Here is a 22,692-nt window from a genome sequence, read left to right on the forward strand (position 1 = left end):
ACCATAACGTTGCCACCGCGGTGCTTTATAATAGTTCGTACATTTTGTGGTTTGCGCTCAGTATTGACCTCGCGTTATATAAAATGTCTGCAATCTGGTCCCAATAAGTTTAGTTTTACCTCGCCTGCAAAAAGTACGATCTTCGAAAATGCTGGGGTTCTTTCTTATTCACTTCACTTGGCGCACTAACAACCGACGCTCTTTCTCTGTGAACGTTTTATTTGGGGCCTGTCGTCCCTTATTTACCACACGATTTTCATCCATGAAGTGTTCACTTATGTGTTGAACTGTTGACGAACTTGAATGTACAATTTCAGCTATTTACGATATGATATTCCTTTTTTGAAATGCTCCTCACGTTTTTCTATCGAAGTGACTGTATGTCGTATGGTCCGCTTTCGCATTCGGTAAAAAAATTAGATTCTTTTGAGTTACTATACACAATTTTCGAGCAAATGAAAACTTTAGAAGCTATGAAGAAAAAAAAAAAATTACGAAAAGTTTAGGGATCATTATGCCATTACAACACTTTATGAATAAAAGAGATGAAATGTATTTTAGAGTAAAAGCAGGTATCTAATACATAATTTGCCTCAAAAATATCAAAGGCATTGATATGGTAAACATTTGACTCAGTCTATGAATTGCTAGTGTAGTTTAACAGTTCATATTCTTGTTATTAAGCGCCATAACAATGAAATATCTCTAATGAATGTAATACAATAATTTCCACTTACGCACCTATATATGTATTTGTATATTTCTATTCTGTAGTCCTAATACAAAAAAAATTTAATATTATATTAATAAAAAAATTTTGCACATATATATAAATGATGAATGAGGAGGATAGTTGTCGACAGCGGATGGAATGCATTGATTTTCCTGAATCTTTTCCCAATAACTGCTACAGAAATAAAAACTCTGTTTACTAGCATACAGAACTGAAAAACAAAAATATCAAAAATATTACAGAAGTCAATAATTTTAAGTCACACAACAGTACCTAATTTGCTTTACATATCCTCCACACTGTACAGATACGCCTCTACCTGTGCCGCGCGTTTCTCATTTTGCACATCAAACCACTTCTTTTCGAAGCCATTCGACCTATCAACGCCATCCCATCTATAACCAGGTCGTATGCCAAATCGATTTTCAGGATATGAGCCCTCATACTTAGGTATCTCCGCTAAGGCACCCGTCTCTTTCTGTCGTTCCTTCTTCTTTTTACGCATATACTCCAGCATTGGATCATCGGCGCGCTCTTGCTCGCGTAGATAGCGATCCAAATCCTCGTCATTTTCATAGCGAGCTAGTGGCTTGCTGCCTTCATATGACTCAGCCTCCGCACGTTGTCGATGCTCCTCAACTTGCTTTAAACCTTTGCCCCAACGATCGTATTTTTCTTTTTTCCTCCGTTCATGTTCTTCTTTACGGCGTCGCTTTTCCGGATCTTCTTCTTCCGCGTCGCGCGCGCGTTGGCCCTTCCGACCTGTACTGCGCACGCGAACCTCAGCATCGCGTCCCGACACTTCCTTGGACATTTCATTATACATGCGCTCCTCTCGCTGACGGCGCTCCTCAGTCTCTTGCATAAGTGACTTGGCATCCTGTATACCAGCCTTTTTGCCATCGAGCGTCTTAGAAGCTTTGGGTTTGTGAGTTGGTGGTGGCGAATCGCTGCTTCTGCGTTCCAACTTGGTCCATCGACTAGGCTTGGGCTGCACTGAAGGAGAGCGTTCCATTTTAACAATATCCTGCCTTCGTCGTGGTGGTGATTGATCTGGTGAACATTTTTCACGTTTTATGCGAACTGGTGAATCATTTTGGTGCTTTCGTGACGGTGAACGTCTGCCGTCGTAACGTGTGGGCGGTGATTTATCACTAGAATTTCTACGATTTATTTTCGTGGGAGATTTGCTACGTCTACGATATTTTTCGGTATCTTTACTCCTCGGTGGGGATTCGGCGTACGAAGCATTTTTTTTGTGTTGTTGAAAATTCCGCTCAGCACTGCGACTGCGACTTTTTCTCCTGCCTTTTGTCGATTTATTTCTATCTTTTCTTGGTGGGCTTTGATCGGAACTTGATGATCTTGCAGCAACTTTTTGTCTAAGCTGGCTGCTCTTTCTAGGTGGGCTTTGGCTGCTAGAATTATTCCTTTGTCGATATGGTGAACGATACCTTCTCCTCGGGGGACTTTGATCAGTCGCACGCTTATTCTTTCGTACAGGACTTCGATCTGGTGTTCTGTTACCTCGCTTTGGTGGGCTCTCTTCGGATAACCGTTTGGCTTTCTTTGGCGGGCTCTGGTCAGGTGACCGCGCAACCCTTCTTCTCGGGCTTAGGTCGGATGTGCGTTTGCAATCCCTTCTTAGAGGGCTCTGATCTAAAGTGCTTTTGCTTGTTTTCGGCAGACTTCCATCTGGTGATTGGTTACGATTTCTCCTCGGGCTGTAGTCCGGTGTACGTTCGTTTCTCCTTGATGCGTATTGTTCAGGCGAACGTCGACTTTCCCTTCGAGTACTTTGATACGGCGAATGTTCGTTACCTCTTCTATTACTTTTACTTGGCGAATGATTATGCGCTCTTAACGATTTGTCTTTAGTAAAGTTCCCATTCCTGCTTTCAGCTTTACTTGGCAAATTATTCTTATGTTTACGCCTAGGCGGTGAGATATCAGGTGACCGTTTAGCCATTTCTTTGTTTCGATTTCGTCGTGGTGGCGAAAATTCATCTTTTATTTTGCGTTTGATTTGTTTAGGTCCCCAGAGATCCTCATCCGGCTTCAAATCCAAGCTTACTTCATTTTCTTCTTCAGGCTCCTCCTTCACCACAATGCTTCGCCACTTTGGTACATTAGATATATCTTCAATATACTCGCCGACAATCTGCGGCGCATCTTCACCTCCCAGAAGGAGCTCCTCATCAAATTCTTCTTGTGTTTGATTGTACGTCGCATCGTCGTCAATAATTTTCACTTTGGCGGAACCAAACTCTCGTTTTCGTTTCTTGTCTTTCTTTTTCTTTTTTGACTTATCACCGGACAAGTATTTTTTGAGATATTCTTTTTGATCAATTTTAGTAGAAGCGTGTGCCGACATTATTTATACTTGGCGAAATTATTTCAACTGTTTAATAAAAGGCGCTTTCGTTTAACACAAAACAATACCACACTTCCATTGCCAAATATGCTGCTTCTTTTGCTATCAGTCATTCACAATAAACAAGCGCATGTCAGCTGGCGGAGAAATGTGTGGTAGCGACCTCTGCTGTAAATATTAGCATTGTAGGGTTTGAAACATGGATTAAGGTTTCATACATTCGCTTTTTTTACTGTAGGAATGATGGATTCAATATTATTGATAGAGATTTAAAACTACTGTCACGCTGTTTTATTTGTCTGCTTATTGCTCTATGGCCGTTTTATCAATATTTTCATAATATTGTCTTTAACTGGCAGCAACTTAACCGAGTTTGTTTACGTTTTCCTTTCATATTAACTCATTCGCTTTTATATTAAAAAATTAAACACATTTATACTTGGAAAAAATAATTGGATATTTTAACATATGTATATTTCTGAGAAAACACATGGATTTCTTTTATTTCAAAGAACAAAACAAATCAAAGGGTCAAGGGCCCGAAAAATTATGATTTTCAATAATTTTGTTTCGCTAGCCAATTGCTTTATTTTACAAAACCAAAAACATAGCATTAACACCTCATGTTTCGACTTGACTTTAGCAAAATTAAAAAAAAAATAGTAATTGTAAAAGTTATCGCTCATTGTGTGAAGCCCGTTTCTCCAGAAGTCCCTTGCGGGTATCCATCACAAGTCCTTGGAGATTCATCTAAAATCAATCGAACAAGAGAAATTAATTTTATTAATAGATAATTTTGTGCCTGATCGAAGCTTTTGTTTTTGTTTTCAAAGTTAACAATATGGCGGCCTCAGGAAATATTTTTCAGATTTTCGAGAAAAAACCGACAATTAATGGTTTAAAAAAAACGAAATTTTGAAAAAAAAGTCCTTCGATTAGGCACGAGATTTTTATGTTTTTCAAAAGCAGTATAAATTTTATTAAAATCTACCAAGCAGTTTTTAAGTTACAGCGATCACCAGTTCAAAAAACATAGTTTTGAGAAAAACGCATTTAAAGTTTTGCTACCGGCTCCGGAGCGCCCGAGGGCCCTTTGTTAATTCTTGAATAAATCGAAAAGTATATTATTTGTCGGATTCACTTCAAATTTTCACACAATATTTTGAAGACTTTATGAAAATGCAAAAAACAAATTGAATTTTTTGAAAATTCTGACTACTCTTAACAAAAACAACACCTTAAGAAAAAACAAATGCCTTAAATATGAACAGAATTGGCTGATTGGTATAGTATAAAATCGAAAGAAATTAGTTATAATAAGAGAAAACAGAAAGTTCACGAGACTAAATATATGCAGAAAATAGCACAATATTGTAAAGTTCCTATTTTTCCCCCTTGGAATCAAAAACATTTGTATCCACAACTTTTTTCCGGCATACTGTTAAAATAGGCTTCAAGTTATGCGGTTTACCATATACAGATTTTTCCAAGGCTAAATCTCCAAACTAATAAGTTTTAGGTTTCACTCGATTTTCCTTAAAGGGATAAAGTCGTACCTTTTCAATCGTGAATGTGTAATCGTTGTCGATAACGTAACTTCTTATTCGTTTTTGCCTCTTTCGGTGTTATCTATGCTTTCGGTGTCCCTCGGGACAGCATTTTGGCCTCTTTGTTCTTTGAAAATTTTATTAATGACATACTTGAATGGTTTAATTTCTCTGATTTTCTTTTACATGCAGACGACTTAAAAATTTGTGTAACTATCTGATTCATACAACCTTTAATCAGACCTGAACAAAAGACCTGTAAGAGAAATCTATCTACTTCGAATAAATATTATATTAAGAAATGCTCTCATGTGTATTTTTTTAAGTTAAGCAAATTAATCGATGAGACAAAGTTACAGAACTTCTGAGAAAATGAAATCAATCCGCTCGATTCGTCGACAGGTACTCGACCATTATCGATAGTCAGTAAATGCTCAGAGAAATCTTCAGTAGATGTATCATTAAGTAATGCAACTCTCATGTTTGTTGTCAGCTGAATTTTTTCACATAGCGCCATAGATTCGATGATTTGAGGCAAGCGTTTATTTCGTCAGCAGCCGTTGATCTTAGAATTACTGGCAGTGTTTGGCGGAAGTCGCCAGACAGTAAAATCATTGCGCCTACAAAAAAGTCAATAATGGCAATTTCACTCTTCCACTAAGGCAGCACAATCCGAGCGTTTCTCCGGAAAACTTCAATGTGCCACAATACTCGCAAACAACGTTCATTGGCCCAATGCAAACGCTAGGATGCCAGCAGTAATCAATGCTGCAATCATATCGAAACGCTGCTCGATTCAAATCAGCACTTGATAATTCTCTTCTTGTGCGTCGAAAATCATCTACTTGTTGATCTCTGTTATTCGCTCCCCGATATCGCATTGCCAACCGAGCCGTTTCATGGGCTGCCTCGCTTTGCTCTTGTCATTGAGAAGCACGAAGTCGAGCCATATTAACGCGGCGCTCTTCACGAGCAATTCCTTCTGCTTCTTCAGTCGTTTCATTCGCAATGTTTCGAATCCTTCTTGCATTACGGCTTTGTCGGGAAAGATTCGATCGTTTTGGTCGCGGCTCTGATAATGATGGTTCAAAGAGAATACAAACTACTGTGATTATATATTTCTGACAAAATTTATATTATTTCTACTTAACCATAGACAAAATTACGTTTAGCTTTCATTTGCGTTTTGTTATTCCATATCAGATGCGTTTTTGTTATACCACATTTTATAGTGACTTCACGGAAACGCGTTCGAATAGGATAAAAAGTATCCTATGTCCGTCTCCTGGTTCTAAGCTACCTCTCCACCAATTTTCAGCCAAATCGGTTCAGCCGTTCTCGAGTTATAAATAGTGTAACTAACATGACTTTCTTTTATATATATAGATGCATGAAAATTAATAAACCAAAAGAAAAGTGATGAAAAGGTCGTGGTACTATAGTTTTTTGGCGGGATGTACTATGCATTTGAACTCGTTCAGCCTTTGTCGCCTGTGTAAATGCGCGTGTGTGAGCAACTTTTCAGGCGATGTTGAATAACTTAAAATTAACTTGAAAGTTACTTCATGTATGTAAATGCAGCTGTAGTAATAGTAAAACGCAATATTATTTTCACTGCTATTAGCTCTTACTTTTGACAGTTGTCTACTAACCAGACATCAAATTTGTCGTTTGCCGATTATATTCTGATTTATGTGTCTGGTCACATTCCCGCGTGAAAAATGTCAATATGAAATCTTTGTGTAATAAAAGTGAATGGAAAAAGTTTAGTTCGGTCGGTTAAATTAAAATAAATCGAGTTTGTAAATATATTCGTTAGAAAAGTGAAATGGTCGCGAATGTGTTCGGGTTGACGAAGTGCCAGCGAAAGGGGAAAATAATACAAATTTGCATTTGAAATTTACTTAAGTATGTATGTATGTGTGTGTGCATGCGTGTGAGACGATCGTTTAACTTTGAATTCCAATAAGAATTTGCATAACATTGTTTGTGTAAAACGATGCAAATAGTCATGCACGTGGCTCCTGACATTGTTTAATGCTAATGCAGTCAACGCTGTGCCAAGATGCAGCTATAGGCCCCGATTATTAGGCTACGTTTGTGTGATCTTCTTGTCATGTATCCGCTCGTTAGATGTCATTGCACCAATTACTGACGAATCAATTTGCGCTGCATTGCGTTGTTCGATCGCTCATAAATGTTTTACGATTGTTATTGTTTTGGTACATTTCTATTATTTAGCATTTGTTGTGTCTTATCTGTTTTACAGTTCGTAATGTGTGGCGATGTCGGAATGTGGGCGCGTTCGAATGCTTGTTACAGTAACCGGCTTCCGATGCAAATTAGCAAAGTGAATAAGTAATTAAAAAGGAAGGCCCCGTTATTATTAGACAAATATCGTGCAATTATGTGCATCTGTATGCAGATAGGTGTGTGCATGTAAATATGTATGTATGTATGTATGTAGGTGGCTGCGAGCATTTTCATCAATGCATAGGCACACACGCTTGCCACCGTTCATGCAGTTCAATTAAAGAATCGAATGATTGCGGTGGTTTCGTCCAAAAGCTTACTCATAAGCATACATACATACATACATACATACATACATACATCGTTTGTGCATGCAGTCTTGTTTTCTATCGAACAAGAAGCGATAAACATTTCAAATTTATTTAAAAATTTTGGTCTTTAAGGATTATATCTACATATGTATGTGTAGACATGCATACAAACATACATACATAGATACTCTGTGTAATAGGTACGCAAAACACGTGGCCCACGCAATCTTGCAATTCATTTGTATGTATGTATGTATGCACATAAATTTTTGTACTTAAATACATATTTACATAAATATGCATGTACAGTGACTTGAAAAAACATTCGTAAAAACATTTGATGCATTTATTACTTTTACTTAAATACCAGTAGAATACCGCTCGTATAAATCTCTTCCGATTCATGCACATAATTCAATAATTAAATGTATGTAAAGTTTGACAAGTGACTTCGGATGTTACTTAAGGGGTTATATACAGTTAGAAGGCCGAAAAAAGTGAATTTTCCAATTTTTTTTCTAAGAAAACTTTTAATTTTATTGATCTAAAAATTTGTACACATATTATGTTATCTTTTAACTGTATTTTAAGACTTAATATCAGTAAAAATATTTATTTGGAAAAGAGCTACAGCTGATCTCCGGGAGCTGAACTGGATCCTCTGAAATTAAAAAACCAAACAGATTTCGTTAAAGTAATGTTAAATCTACTAATTAATGGAAGGAATAAGTGAAATACATTTTTTGGCGGTTTCTCAAAAAAAAAAAAAAAACAATCGATTTTTGACCGAAATTTCAGCCTTACATTTTTCATAAAAAAAAGAATATTTATCGGTAAGAAAAAAACTTCGATTAATTACTTAAAAATACATTTAAGAAACTCGTGTTAAAATTTGAGACTAATCGGTTTAGCCGTTTTCGAGTAATGTTGGCCACCGACTTTAAAAACACCATTTTAAGAAAAACGCGCTTAAAGTTTGAAATGCACTTCACATAGTTTGAAAAGCACTTTACAAATTTGCGTGTAACTTCGAAAATATTCACGGGAACGACATTAAATTTCTGTGTGTATTCTTAAATATGTAAGACATTAAGAAAAAAAAATCAGTAAAATATCACTCGTATGATTCTCATCCGATTCATGCACATAATTCCATAATAAGATTTGTGTAAAGTTTGACAAATAACTTAGGATTTTTCTTAACCCATTGATGCAATTTGGAAGTAAGACATAAAGGGGCATAAGTTTATTCTCTTTCTAAAAAAGTGGTAAAAATTGAAGCCATGGAATAATGAATTTATTTTATTATGAATTATTATTAGTATTATTTCATATGGTTCCAGGGAGCACCAAAGCATCACAACAAATTCCTTTCATTCAGATCTGTTTTACGCCAGTCTCTTAGCCTCATTCCAGGTTAAATTCACCGTAAAATTCATAATTCCAAATCCAACAATCGTCTCCAAGTATGCGATGGGCTTCCTCATCTACGGTTGCCTTGGGGATTCCACTCAATGGCAGCTCTTGTTGATAGGCCTGTGGGCCAATGGGTCTGTTGCGGCAACGAATTTGGCTGAGAGCAAAATAGATTATGTGAATTTGAGTTGAATGCGCCACATAACACATGACTGAGAAGTTCCGGGCCTTACAAATAAAACACGTTTTTGTTTTTGTGCAAAATAAGCTTTATTCGTCTACGTAATACCACTTTTGTAGAATGATTTATCTTTTGCCCCAAAACAGACCTCGGTTTCGGACTTGGAGGGTATGAGGCTGTCAGAGTATTAATAAACTTATATAACACCGTGTGACAGAAATCAACTATTTTTGTTATCCAGGAAAAATTGCAAATGCATGTGAAACTATAGATTTTATATTTAATAGTAATGCTGCACACTGAATTTTATATTTTTCCATCAGTTATTTTTCTAAAGCGCTTAAGTTTAAAGAACTATTTTTAAACAAAATAGAGGTTGTCTGTAAAGTCGGTTTACTGACGATAGTTTAACGTGACAACGTCATAAGAAAATACTGATGTAATGGTTGCAATTTTCAAAACAAAATTTTAATTTTATTTGTTTGATAGATATTTTGTATGGATATAGAGAAGGAGGTAAATGGAATCGCAATAGAATAGGTCAAGTTACATTTGCACAAACGTGAAAAATGACGAAACATTTACCAAATTCATGAAAGATATGTTCAATTTCGATTGTGCATCAGACGTTAATAAGTCAACAACACCAAGAGGCAACATCATCGATTTGCATTTTTCAAGACACATTACACTCGAAACACTCCCTTTCATTTCCTATTTTTCTTATCATCGTCCTGTTCTCAACAGAGAAATGGTTCAGGTAGAAGGCATATGCAAATACAAATATGTGAATTTATATCAGTGCTGTCCATGATGGAAAGAATAATGAGATGGCGCCTATCGTGGTCCCGTTACTTTGCGCTCAGTGAATTTGACAACTAGTTACGTGATTTTAGCTCCAGTATGGCCAGATTACCATTTTCGTAACTTGATTTATCATTTTTTTTTTGTTATTTTTATTATTTTGTGTCTCGAAGTTTTAGTTCTTTCTTCATGACATTTTTCTAGCTGTTCTAATTAAAATGTCATGTTTATAATTTTGTAAAATATACATTTTTTAATAATTATTTAAATAATTCACTCAGTTTTATTTAGCTTTACTTTTTTTTAACATCTGGTGGCATTGCCCGCGATTGCAGGTGTTGTTGGTGTTCTTCTGCTTTCGGCAGTCAAATCTCTCTCTCGCTACTGCAGTGTTGCCTAGCTTTGGATATAAAAACGCACTAAAATGCCCATTGAAAGAAAATAACCCAACAAATTTTTATTGAATCACTTAAAGAACTTTGTATGCGTGACAAATTGTCTTTAAAATGTGCGTTTTCTTAAATAAATGTGTTATGCTTATGTACAATTTAATTTATGAGTTTTTTTTGTTAAGCGAGACTCTTTTGTTAAGGGAACGACTTTTTTGCTATATTTGAAGTTATATAATTAGATAAGGTACTCTTTTTGTAAAAATGTCAGTATGGTTTCTTTAGTATTTTCTAGTATTTTTTTGTTTATTTTTACAATGAATATAACTCTTAATGTCCTATGTCTCACTAAGGATTGATGACCGGAAGAAACGATTACACCTCTATGGTTTTAATCCGTAATCAATAAATTCAAAGGCTTTTTAAAATGTGTAGAAAGGTTTTCAATCTTAAGAAGAGTTGAGAGAGGGGCATTTAATATTTTTGCTTTACCTTAAATGGAGCCAAAAATTAAATTTGCACTTTCAAATTATCAAATTTTATAAGAGTAAAAAAATTTTCATTAGCACTAAAATCTTCTCAGAGTGACCTTTTTTTGTTTAATAATATAGTTTGTTTTTTAACTTAAAGTTTCGGTAGCTTTAAATTAAAAAAAAGAAAAAAACACGAAACTTAAAAATTTTTGCATTTTCGGTATAAATAAGCACTAAATTTATTGCGAAGAGCAAATGGTTGGCAATACTGCACAACTCAGCAAACGTGACGTCACGTACGCTCTGATGGGCGCAATCTTCTTTCTATCATTCTTGCATATGCGCATATCCATACATATGCTCACTCAAGTAGGACAGAGCCAGATGTCGAACGTTGCCGAATGCGGGGGCCGATTGTGCTCTTTGTCGTTCGTTCCGCGCTCTCGCTTGCAGTTCAAGCAAGGTAACGACGATTGATCAAGATTTTTCGTGCGTGCAGCCGGCTAAATCGAATTATAAGACGTTATCACGTCAAAAAATTATTAAACACTTATTATAATCACTCATTTGTTTTTCACACAAATCTTACAAAACTATTTACAATTATTTCTACTTCATTCAAATGAACATACGGCAATGACCTTAAAGGTCGTCTGCCGGAAGGTTAGGTTAGGTTAGGTTGACCTGGCTGGCTGAAAGCCATTACATAGACCTATCGATCCTAAGTGTTACCAGATGGAGCTGGACCTTTACGTTTCTTTGTAGTAGACATCTTGTAATACGTCTGCGTCTTTGGCGAATCTAAGTAAACTTTGGAGCTCCATCTAACTTCTCATATTGTAAAGCTCCTAAACATTTTAATCTAATTCTAGCTAATGCAGGGCAAGAACATCAAATAGTGTTCAATAGTTCCCCTCTCTTCTAACTATTTCATTGCAAAATTTGCAGCTATCATTGTTTGCAATTCCCATCTTGTCTACGTGTGCCGCTGGCAAATTGGGCCTGTCGGTATACCTACGATAGTTCTGATTTCCTTTCTAGACAGGGCTAGTAAGAATCGGGCGTATTTATCGGCATTCTGCGTATACAGGGTTTTCGTAGTTTTACTAGTGGCTAGATTATTCTACCTCCTGTCTATCCGTGTTTTCATATCCGCAGCGATGCCATTGTATCCCGTATTTAAAGGTTTCAGTATGTCGTTTTCTTGTTCGAATTGTGTGGGCAAAAAGTAAGGTGAATTTGGTTGTAAAATGAAAAATCTTTATTTATTCTTGTAAATCAATTTCATCCCCTTCAAAATAATCCCCTCTCGATGAAATACACTTATGCCAACGATTTTTCCAATCCCCGAAACATGCCAAATAGTCCATTTCTGGTATAGCCATCAGCACCTTCTTCGATTCAGCTTTTATCTCCTCAATCGACTCGAAACGCGTTCCCCGGAGTGGTCTCTTGAGTTTTGGGAATAGCCAGAAGTCATACGGAGCCAAATCAGGCGAATACGGTGGTTGCGGAAAGATATGCGTGGAATTTTTGGCGAAATGGCCACGAAGAACGAGTGCAGTGTCAGACGGTGCATTATCGTGATGCAAAAACCAAGAGTTGTTGGCCCATAATTCCGATCTTTTTAGACGAATTGCTTCACGTAAACGACGCATAACGCTCAAATAGTATTCCTTATTAACAGTTTGGCCAGGTGGAAGGAATTCATAGTGCACCACACCACGAAAATCGAAAAAAACTGTCATCATGTCCTTTATTTTTGAAAGACTTTGACGCTTGATTGGTCGGTTGTTTCAGGGTCGTAAGCATAAATCCAAGTCTCATCTCCCGTAATGATGCATTTGAGCTTGTCCTGATAGTTTGAAAGCATTGTTTCACACACATCAACGCGACGGCTTCTTCTGATATTCCGATCATATCAGTAAGGTCTTTAACAGTCAACCGACGATTTTTCAGCACTAACTCCTTCACTTTATTGACGTGTTGGTCATCTGTTGACGTCGATGGTCGTCCGGAGCGCTCCAAGTCATCAACACGTTCTCGACCCTCTTTGAAGTCTTTGTACCACTTATAAACACTTTTCTGCGACATGGTCGAATCACCAAATGCCTTCTGCAACATGCTAAACGTTTCCGCAGCCGAAATTTCATTCCGCAAACAAAATTTGATGGCACTTCTCTACTCAATCAAATCAGACATTGTAAAAATCGAAAAATGCACTCTTGGTCGTTTGGTAAACACAAGCGTAAATATATTACTGATAATGACATTCATATGAAAGTTGGCCCAGATGTTATTAACAGTGCTGCCAACTCAAGAAAAAAATAACTAGAGCTAAATTTTAATCCCGCGAAGTTTGACAAATAAATTCACCTTACTTTTAGCCCACAGTAGTATGTAAACAGCGCTTTTGGTTATCTCATCTACAATTTCGTTTCCTGCAATGCCCTTATGTCCGGGTACCCAATAGATGTGTAACCGTCTGTCTGCGGCTAGTTTCTCTATGGCTTCCCTGGTCCTAAGTATATACTTATGTTGGAGTTGTTCGATGTCCTTGCTACCGCAAAGACTTCTGCTTGAAAAATACTGCAATGGTTAGGGAGCTTAATTGGCTGCTAGACCTTCTGCCGCAATGTCAATCGGCGAGAGGTTGAGTATTCTTTCAAGTGCTCGCCTGTCGGAAACACCTGTAATAAATTGTCTGTACTTTAAAGCACCAGTAATAAAATTGATTACATTTTTCCATTGAAAATCATTTACACCATTTTTAATATGAACTATTTCGGTATTAATAAGGACGGTATTTCCAAAGAAGGCACAACGGTATTGTTTTAATATTGGATATCATCTAAGAAAATGTTGAATTGTTTCTTTCTAATTTAAGATACATCAAGAGCAGTTGTTATTGTAAAGGCCATTAAGCATAATGGAATTACTTCTATAGGGTGGGCCATGTAAAATTTGCTTTTCAATATTTTTCAAAATTTTTTTTTTATTTTGCAGATTGAACATTGTCATTTATGAATGAAAAATAATATCGTTCAAATGATTGCCACGACTGGCTTTACAGTAGGCCATTCGATCAACCCAATTTTTAAGCACATTTTCGATTGTTTGGGCTCCAATTTCATGAATGGCAACTTCGATTTCGTGTTTTAAAGCATCAATCGCGTCTGGATAGTTCGCATAGCATTTGTCCTTAACGGCTCCTCACAAAAAATAGTCCAACGGGCTTAAATCACAGCTCCGAGGCGGCCAATTGATATTGGAATTTCGGCTGATTATTCGGTTTTCAAAAACGGTAGCCAAAAGTTCGAGTGTAACTTTGGCAGTGTGACAAGTTGCACCGTCCTGTTGAAACCAAATGTCGTCCATGTCATCCTCTTCAATTTTTGGAAACAACTCGTTGATTCCGCCGGACCAAAAACCGCACCAAACAGTGACTCGTTGTGTATGCATTTGCTTCTCTACAGTAACGTGTGGATTTTCTGAGCCCCAAATCCGACAATTTTGCTTATTGACGTAACCACCGATGTAAAAATGAGCTTCATCAGAAAAGAAGAAGAAGACTCACCACTTTGGAAATAGGTTTTCAATATTTCCCAATTTTGTTCAAGCGTATAGCGTCCCATTTCGTAAATGTTAAACCTTTAAGTAAATTATGAACACCTTTGACATGTCATTTGTGTTACCATTCTCAAAAAAAGCAAACGCTATATGACCCACCCTGTAGCTTTAAAAATCCGTAAAATTTAAAATTTTTCTATTTCATCTTTAAAATAACTTTGACCTACACTATGGTCCAGTTCTTTATATATTCTGTCCATACTGTTTAGTATACTCACTCTATTATGTCAACATGAATATCAAAAGAAGCCATGAAACAAACCAGCTATTAAAACAAAATTTTGTTTACTGAGGACACTCTGCCTTATAAATTTCCAAAATCAAAATTAACAAAGAGGGGGTACTTGACGCTAAAAAAATCAACAAAGAGGGGGTACTTGACGAGAAAAAAGTGATAAAATTTTTAAAATAATTTTTTTTTTTTAAATGGCCCAAGTCTGTTATAAGAAGTCCCATTACTTTATGAACAAATTCCAAATTTTAAAATAAACTTTAATTTTATTTTATTTTTAAAATAATATTGTTTTTTATCTTCAGGTATAATAACAATACAATAAACTATAAGTTTTTGAGTAAGATCTGTATCAGTTGGACTGTAGACTGTAGATCTGTATCATTGGACGATCGGCACACACGTAAAAAAGCTAGGTTTCCCATTGCAGAAGTTGTGGGGATCTTTCAGAAGAGGAGACTGTTGAGCATTTTCTTTGTAAATGTTCGGGTTTGGCAGCTAGACGATAAAGGTCACTACTGATCGTTTCTTTCTTCGACAGCCTGAGGCAGTCGCCAACTGAAATCCCATCAATATTCTCCATTACATCAACAGCTCTGGCAGGCTGTACATACCTACAGCCATGGACATAGAAATAGCACACTTCTAATTTTAAAATGCTTATTACTGTAATGTTTTTATACACAGACGTAAATCAATTATTTGGTCATGTGTTGTTAGTCATATCAATACTCTCTTGATCCTGTTCGAAATTTACCGTTATCGATTCGTCTCTTTTTTTTAATCCCGTTTTTGTTGGTGTATTGCACATTCACCTTGGACAAAGAAATAGCACATTTTCAGTTTTGTTAATTTTTTTTTTAATATATGTTTTTTTTTAATATGAGTCGAGAAGTTCATTGCACTCTTGAAATAAGAAAACCTATTTTGGAATCTTTTTGAAAAAGACACCAACAAATCGAAAATTGCCGAATTACTAGATTGTTCTAGAAAAATGGTACATAGTGCTATTAAATTGATCCAAGCAGACAAAAGTTTTGTGCAAAACAAAAAAATAAGAAAGCCTCCGCCACGTAAAACCATGCCAAGATTATATAAAATTATTGTACGGAAATGTAAGGCCCATCCTTTTAAGTCCTCGAATGCCATAATGACTGAAATTAATGAAGAGCACAACCTTTATGTATCTAGTAGACTGGTTAGAAGACGTTTGAATGAAGCCAATTTGTATGGACGAACTAGCAGGAAGAAACCACTTCTTACAAAAAAAAAATCAAAGCGCGGTTGACATTTTCAAAGCTGCATCAAAGTAAGGATGTAAATTTTTGGAAAAGAGTAGTATGGAGCGCTGAAACTAAGATTAATAGGATCGAACCTGATGGAAAATCATTCGTTCATCGCACAAAAAATCAAGCGCACAACTCAGGGTACACTAAGAAAACAGTAAACATGGCTTGGGGTGCGTTTTCGTGGTATGGCGTTGGTCCATAGCACAGTGGTCCGACCAGAAGGCGATGGCGGACAAAATTCAAAAACTCATTTAATTAAGCTGAAAATATATATTTAGGGGTTTTAAGGATCAGTGATGACGAATCTGACCTTAGTTTTAGCAAATTTTAAATTCATTGAATACTATAAATACATTTTTACTTCCGTAATTAGCTGGTGAGTTCATTTTTACATTTTTCACGACCCCAGAGAGTACCACGTGGAGGTTTACGGTAAGGTTATTCTCTCCTCATTTTTTTTGTTTTCAGATTTTTTTTATTTTTTTTTAATTTTTTTTTAATTTTTTAATTTTTTTTTATTTTTAATTTTTAATCTTTTTTTATTTTTAATTTTTAAATTTTTTTTTGTTTTAGTTTTTAAATTTTTTTGGATATCTAGTTGTTTTTTTGTTTTTCATTTTTAATTTTTTTTTATGATTCAGAATCCTCTTGTATCTTGTAATTCTAACTTCTTTGACTCAAAACTTTTTTTTTTCTGAAGAACGCAAAAAAATATGGTAAATAACTCCTTTTTTTCAAAACTATACGTCATTTTGATTTTATTATTACAAGCAATTCTCAGATGTTCGTTTATATTCTAATCGGCTTATGCCCGTTCCTCCAATGACAGATAAAAATGTTATATTATTATATTATATTATATATAATTTTATTGTAATATATATAGTGTTATATATACATATATCATATTAATATTGTAATAATATTAAAAAAAAAATTTTGTTTTTTTAATAAAATTTTTTTTTTAGTTGTCTCTTAATGCTGATGGGGTCTGTGATGTCTTTTTCTGTCTTTTACACAAAATTGCATAAGCCATATGTAACGTTTTGCCTGTGGGTAAATGCACAAAAGCTACATTATTTCTAATTTGCGCAACTTTGCGCAACAGGTTTTAGTTTGAGATCATAGCTGAAATATGTGGCTACATCACTCAGGTTGATTTCAAGTGGACCGGTGTTCACCACACGAAAAAATGATCTTTAAAAAAAAAATTTTCGAAAAATTTTGAAATTTCAAAAAAAAAAATTGGATTTTGTACCACAACTTAAGAGAATTATTACTGTTTCCGTTAATATATTCAATTATCTTCTTTTTTTTCAATATTTGGTTAACAATCAAATGGTAATATTTATTTGCAGACATGAGAATGAAACTCTTGTATGAAGTACGATTTGCATACAATTTCATGTTTAAAGTCAAAAAACTACAATGAAAAATTTTTTAAATTAAGTAATATTTTCAGGAAATCTGCCTTGAATATTTAAGAAAACATCTGCATTATCAAATTTTTATTTCAAAAATGTTGAAAAATTGAATTTTGTCCGGTCGCCGGACCACTGTGCATAGGTGCGAATTAATTGCAAAATGGACAAACATATTTATTTAGATATATACTTAAAAATACAATGGAGCCATTTGCTTTTGAAAATATGCCTGTGTATTGGATATTCATGCAGAATAATGATCCTAAACATTCATCAAAGGTGGTGAAAGAGAGGTTCAATAAAGAACGTGTAGAAGTTTTGAGTTGGCCGACTTAAAGCCCAGATCTTAATCCTGTAGAAAACCTTTCGAATGATGTCAAGGATAAGATCGGGGGAAAAAATTTCAAAAATGCCGATGAATTATGGGAAGGAATCAAAAAAGAGTGGAATTCGATACCGGTGAGCAGATGCAGGACATTAGTGGAGAGTATGTCCAGAAGATGTGATGCAACTATAAAAAGTTGTGGCAAATCAACTAAATATTGAGGTAACTTATGAATCTGATGCTATTTCGATGTCCAGCTGATATAGTAGAATTGCAACAATAATGATTAGAAATGAATAAGCGGACGGACAAACATTTGTTTTATGAAATTAAATTTTATGTTATAAATAAATTGATTGTTTTTGCAAAGAATAAAATGTTATTTATATGTTCTATAATGAAGAAAATGAAGTTAGAGGTGAAGTTAGTCTTGTGTGCTATTTCTCTGTCCATGGCTATATGTGTCTGTTGGAGGTGTCATAATGGTATCAAAACGACGCTTTAATGCTACTTGGAAAGAACTAGACTGGTACTTCAACCACCTCCCCTACCTACATGTACCAGTTAAGGAGATTCCTTATTATATAGGAAAAAAGTTGAACTATTATTTTTTTTTAAGTTTTTATAAAAGTTCATATTTTTACAAAATAATACATTTATTTATTTATTTATTAATGAAACACGTAACCATAAGTTATTTTACCCTGTTTGAGCTTAATTCTAAACTCGTAAAAATAACACTAAAAATTTAACAAAAAATGATTTGACAAGGGGAATAGTGGGCTGTAAAAAAATGGAAGTAGGAGGAAAAGAACAAAGAGGCATTAGAAGAATATATGTACATATATGTATGTGTACGTGTATATTAGTAACTTAGTGGGGAGAAAAATGTTCGTGCAGAGTTCGTATTTGCAGCGCAATGTACTTCGTATGGCTTGGATCTTTTGTGGCGTTCCAAAGGCGAACAGCAAAAACGAAAAATTGACATTCAGGGGCAAGGCAACTGTATTTCATAGTAAGCAGGTTAAGTGATCGGGCCAATCTAGTGAATTGAATTCGTCCGGCAAAGTACTTCGGCTCACGGCATTAGGCATTTACTTTTAAAATCTAAATCATAAAATTTTACAGAAAATTTTTTTAAGGCAAAAACTGATGTGTGATCACGACGTGTTACACAGTAGTACACGTATCTGTCAATGTTGTTGTAGAGGGCATTAAGGGGTTACTTACACCCAGAAGCGCCAACAATGCGCTAAAAGAAAAACAGTTTTGAGAAGGGATAACAATCAAAATAAATATAAAATATTTTATATAATATATTGTTTATTAGTGCTTAAACTTTATAAAAAAATATGCCATATTTTAATTTTTCTTTACAAAAATTAGTATATAAAAAATCACATGACCCAAAGTACTGTGAAAAAAAGTTGCTCATTTCTCCTTGAAATGTTGATGGTTCGGTAAAAAGTAAAAAAAATCTTGTAAAATAAAGTTGTAGTTATAGTCTGTCGAGCCGGATTTAATTCTGTTTATAAAATTTTTAATGAAAATATCAAAAATCAAATCTATAGAGGAAACCCTTTCGAATATTTAAAAAAAACCGCAGCAAAAAATATTAAAAACTGTATGAGGTACCGTGCAGACCGTGCCGGGAAAAGTAGTTTTGAGAAAAACGAGTTTAAACTTTCAAGTGTATTTCGTAACGGCCAGCTGCCTCAAACGAAGGGCAGCTACCTGTGCGCATCAAACTCTCGTCCGGCAGTTAAATTTTGTACCATAACTTTGTATCTATGGAGAAGTTTTACAATCGACTTCCACAGAAATATGCCTAAGACTATAAATAATAATAATCTGTAAAAAAAATCGATTTTTTGAAAATTCTGGACGTTTGTAACCCCTTAAACGTCATAAACGAAGCTCGGACATATGGTAAACAAGCTGCCTCGATACATTAGTGATTTTGTTTTTGGCATCATATACTTTTGGTTTTGTGAAAATGTCTGATTTTGTGCCGAATAATCGTCATTTGCGGGAAGTTTTGTTTTTCCTCTTGCATTCGAAAAAACGGCGGCTGAAGCGCATCGAGAGCTACAAAAAGTTTATGGAGATGCTGCTTTAAGTGAAGCAACGTGCCGAGATTGGTTCCGTCGCTTCAAAGATGGTGATTTTAATGTTGACGGCCGTCCGCATGAAGGAAGGCCAAAAACCTTCGAAGATGCTGAATTGGAGGCATTGCTCAATGAGGATCCGTGTCAAACGCAGAGAGAGAAGAGCTTGATTCAGTATTAGGAGTTACCCGCCAATCCATTTCCAAGTGATTGTATGCTTTGGGAATGATTCAGAAATAGGGGACTTGGGTTCCTTATGAGTTAAAACCAAGCGATGTCGAACGTCGTTTTTTCGCCTGTGAGCAGCTGCTCCAGCGGCAAAAAAAGGAAGAGGTTTCTTCATCGCATCGTGACGGGTGATGAAAAATGGATTCTTTACAGCAATCCAAAGAACAGAAAGTCATGGGGACTGCCCGGTCATGTTTCTACGTCGTCGGCTCGGCTAATATTCACGAAGGTTTTGCTATGTATTTGGTGGGACGAAGTTGGTGTTATTTATTATGAACTGTTAAAACCAAGCGAAACCATCACTGGGGATCGGTATCGACTTCAGTTGATGCGATTGACCCGAGCACTGCGCGAGAAGCGGCCGCAATACATGGAGAGGCATGAAAAAGGGATTCTACAGCATGACAACGGTCGGCCTCACGTTGCCAAACCCGTTAAAACCTACCTGAAAACACTGAAATGCGAAATCCTACCCCCCCGCCATATTCTCCAGATATTGCGCCGTCCGATTATCACCTGTTCCGATCGATGGCACATGGTCTAGCTGACCAGCAGTTCCATGTATATGAAGACATAAAACAAATCTTCGAAATAGGTTTCGTAAATTGCACTGATTTGAAATCGTACGGTTTGCTGAATTCTAATACGAACATGTCCCTATACTAACTTTTTACCTTCTATAGTTTTTATGATGCAAGAAATACCTTAAACGGAATAAGCAGAAATCACCCATTCGCAAGGGTGTGCGAAAGCAATTTTTTATTATTTTTTTATTTATGCCAATTTTTTATTTGCTTTATTTATTGCTAGGCTGACTAGACTTTGCTGTAATTTTAACATACATAGTTTACCTATAATTTAGTGCAGTTATCTATAATTATGTTAAAAATAGATTTTTATGAACGCTTTTGCAAGTCACTGTATGTTTGTACATATCCATTTAGATTTGAACATTGAAAAAGCACCGCCCGTGCTGCTATTTTTATAGCGCAAGCAATTGAGAAATAGGCGATAAAATTTTTTAAAACAATGAGCCACCAATACTAAAATATCTATAAAAACGTGCGCGCACACACATACATACATATGTAGGTGTATGTGTATGTTTGTACTTTCCGAGCCAGCGAGTGTTCTATGCAGCGATTTGAGTTCATGCGCACGCTTTCATATCCGTCATAAGCTATTGTGCTCATACGTATGTATGTGCGCATGTAAGTATGAATGAATGTGTGTACTTCATTCCAAAAATAAATGTTTGACGGTATGCATGCATAATAGAAGGAGAAATTATTAAACATTTTTAAGTGAATTTCTACAATCGCGTCAAACGTTAGCTCGGCAGCGGAAATAAATTTAATACAGTATTGGCCAAAACTGAAGCACTCCGCCAGTACAGGTTTATTACTGCAAAATATACATATACTATATACATATTTTTTAAATTTATTTGAAACCTTTCTTTTTGGCATACGAAAATTTTATGGATTGCGCGCTTCATGAGCAAAGAAATTAAATTAAAGAACAATTTTTATAACGAAAATTTAATTGATAGAACTTAAGTGATTAATTTTATGACAAATGAAAATCTCTGAAACTAATATTTGGTGATACTTCTGGCCAACACTTTCATACAAAGTGGCACAAAATTAATCACTCTATCGGTAGCAATATATAGTATATGTAAGTAGAAACAGACACGCAGTGGAGGGCGTAAAGGTCAAAATAAAGATTTCCATCATTCAAAATTTTTGTTTGTTTTAATTTAGTAAAAAAGTTATTCAAAAACAAAATTTTTTCTTAGGTGTAAGTGACACGAAACTATTTATCATCTATCGCTATATACTACCTGCCCAGGCTATGCGCGACTCCAGTTAGACTTTCCTTGTCTTTGTAATATTTTCTGTTGATTTTAGGGTTACCTATCTCCCTCAAGTTCTCAACACTTCTATTCTTTTACTCTTTCAAATTGTATTTGGATTTGTCAGAGAGCAGTACAGTTCTACTGCTATTCCCCTGATCGTTTTTGTTGCTATCTTGTAAGTTTAAGTAGTGTTAGCTAGTGTTGTATGAACTCTAACTTCCCCTCATTCGCTACAAATCCAACAGAAATCGTTATGCTTTCCTTGATGCACAGACTTTTGGCCTAATCACATGGCATAGTTCAATGTGCGTTAGCATTCTCGTTAGAAGCTGTACTTATGTATATATGAATCGTTTTTAAGAGTCTGACTAAGTTTCGCGGTCGTTGTTCATCGCGCGTTTGCCAAAGTATTCGTGATAATTTTCGACTCGAATGAGTCAGTTTTCTTGCGCGAGAAGTTATTTATCAGCCGTCCAAGTAGCAAGCAGCTGAACCAGCAGGCTTTAGTTCGCTCCAGGGAAATATTCGGTAGCTTATACATTTTTTTATTTAATTTAATTTTATTTTATTAAACTAGCCGACTGCCCTGGCCGCCAGTGTTTTAAATTTATGTATGTGTAGCAATTATTTATAATTGTTTCTCTTTATAGAAATAAATAAAGAATGAAAAACAAATATTTTATTTTATTTTTATTTTATTCTATTTATTCAGTCTACACAATATCCTGAGAGGCTATTTAGCAGAGTGAATAAACTTAATTTAAATGTGGCTAAAATAGCAGTCTCTCTATCACCGTCCAAAGAAAGACCAAAAACTTCACTCACCAACTGATTTTTTCATCGAATATTTTTTACTGAATTCATGTTGTTGAAAGCCGTTCATAAGTTCATGAATATTTTTGCTTTCAAATTATTTTAGCTGCTTGTTTGTTGCCATTGTTCTTATTTCACGTAAAACAGCAACATTTTTAACAGAAAACCTTTATTTGCTTCTTCTTTTTGCTTCTGCAATAGTTTTGCCTGTTGATTAACTTTTTATGCATAAAATGCTGAATTCTAAATTGTTTTCCCTGCCAACAACAAATATGGTGCCCTCCTGATTTTCATCGTTTTT

The 22,692-nt window shown here is 35.4% G+C and overlaps 2 protein-coding genes across 2 annotated transcripts in view; one reads left to right on the forward strand and one right to left on the reverse strand.

Annotated features, from left to right (window-relative positions):
- Window positions 1-800: 800 nt before the first annotated feature.
- LOC129253517 (BUD13 homolog) lies at window positions 801-3,198 on the reverse strand. The gene is made up of 2 exons (XM_054891931.1): window positions 1,007-3,198; window positions 801-944 (listed from the first exon to the last, which is right to left on the reverse strand). Exon 1 carries the CDS (start codon window positions 3,105-3,107, stop codon window positions 1,017-1,019), a length of 2,091 nt encoding a protein of 696 aa, XP_054747906.1. The 5' UTR covers window positions 3,108-3,198; the 3' UTR covers window positions 801-944; window positions 1,007-1,016.
- Window positions 3,199-6,429: 3,231 nt separating this feature from the next.
- Window positions 6,430-22,692, forward strand: part of LOC129253411 (uncharacterized) — a 63,560-nt gene continuing 47,297 nt past the window's right edge. Inside the window, exon 1 of the mRNA XM_054891777.1 lies at window positions 6,430-6,562. The gene's annotated coding sequence lies outside the window, so the exon portion shown is untranslated. The remainder of the gene's footprint in view (window positions 6,563-22,692) is intronic.

The sequence above is a fragment of the Anastrepha obliqua genome, chromosome 1 (genome assembly GCF_027943255.1).
Source record: "Anastrepha obliqua isolate idAnaObli1 chromosome 1, idAnaObli1_1.0, whole genome shotgun sequence".
Lineage (NCBI taxonomy): Eukaryota > Metazoa > Arthropoda > Insecta > Diptera > Tephritidae > Anastrepha > Anastrepha obliqua.

Coding starts and splice junctions, on each gene's coding strand:
- LOC129253517 (XM_054891931.1), bottom strand. CDS start 3,107: ATGTCGGCACACGCTTCTACTAAAATTGATCAAAAAGAATATCTCAAA.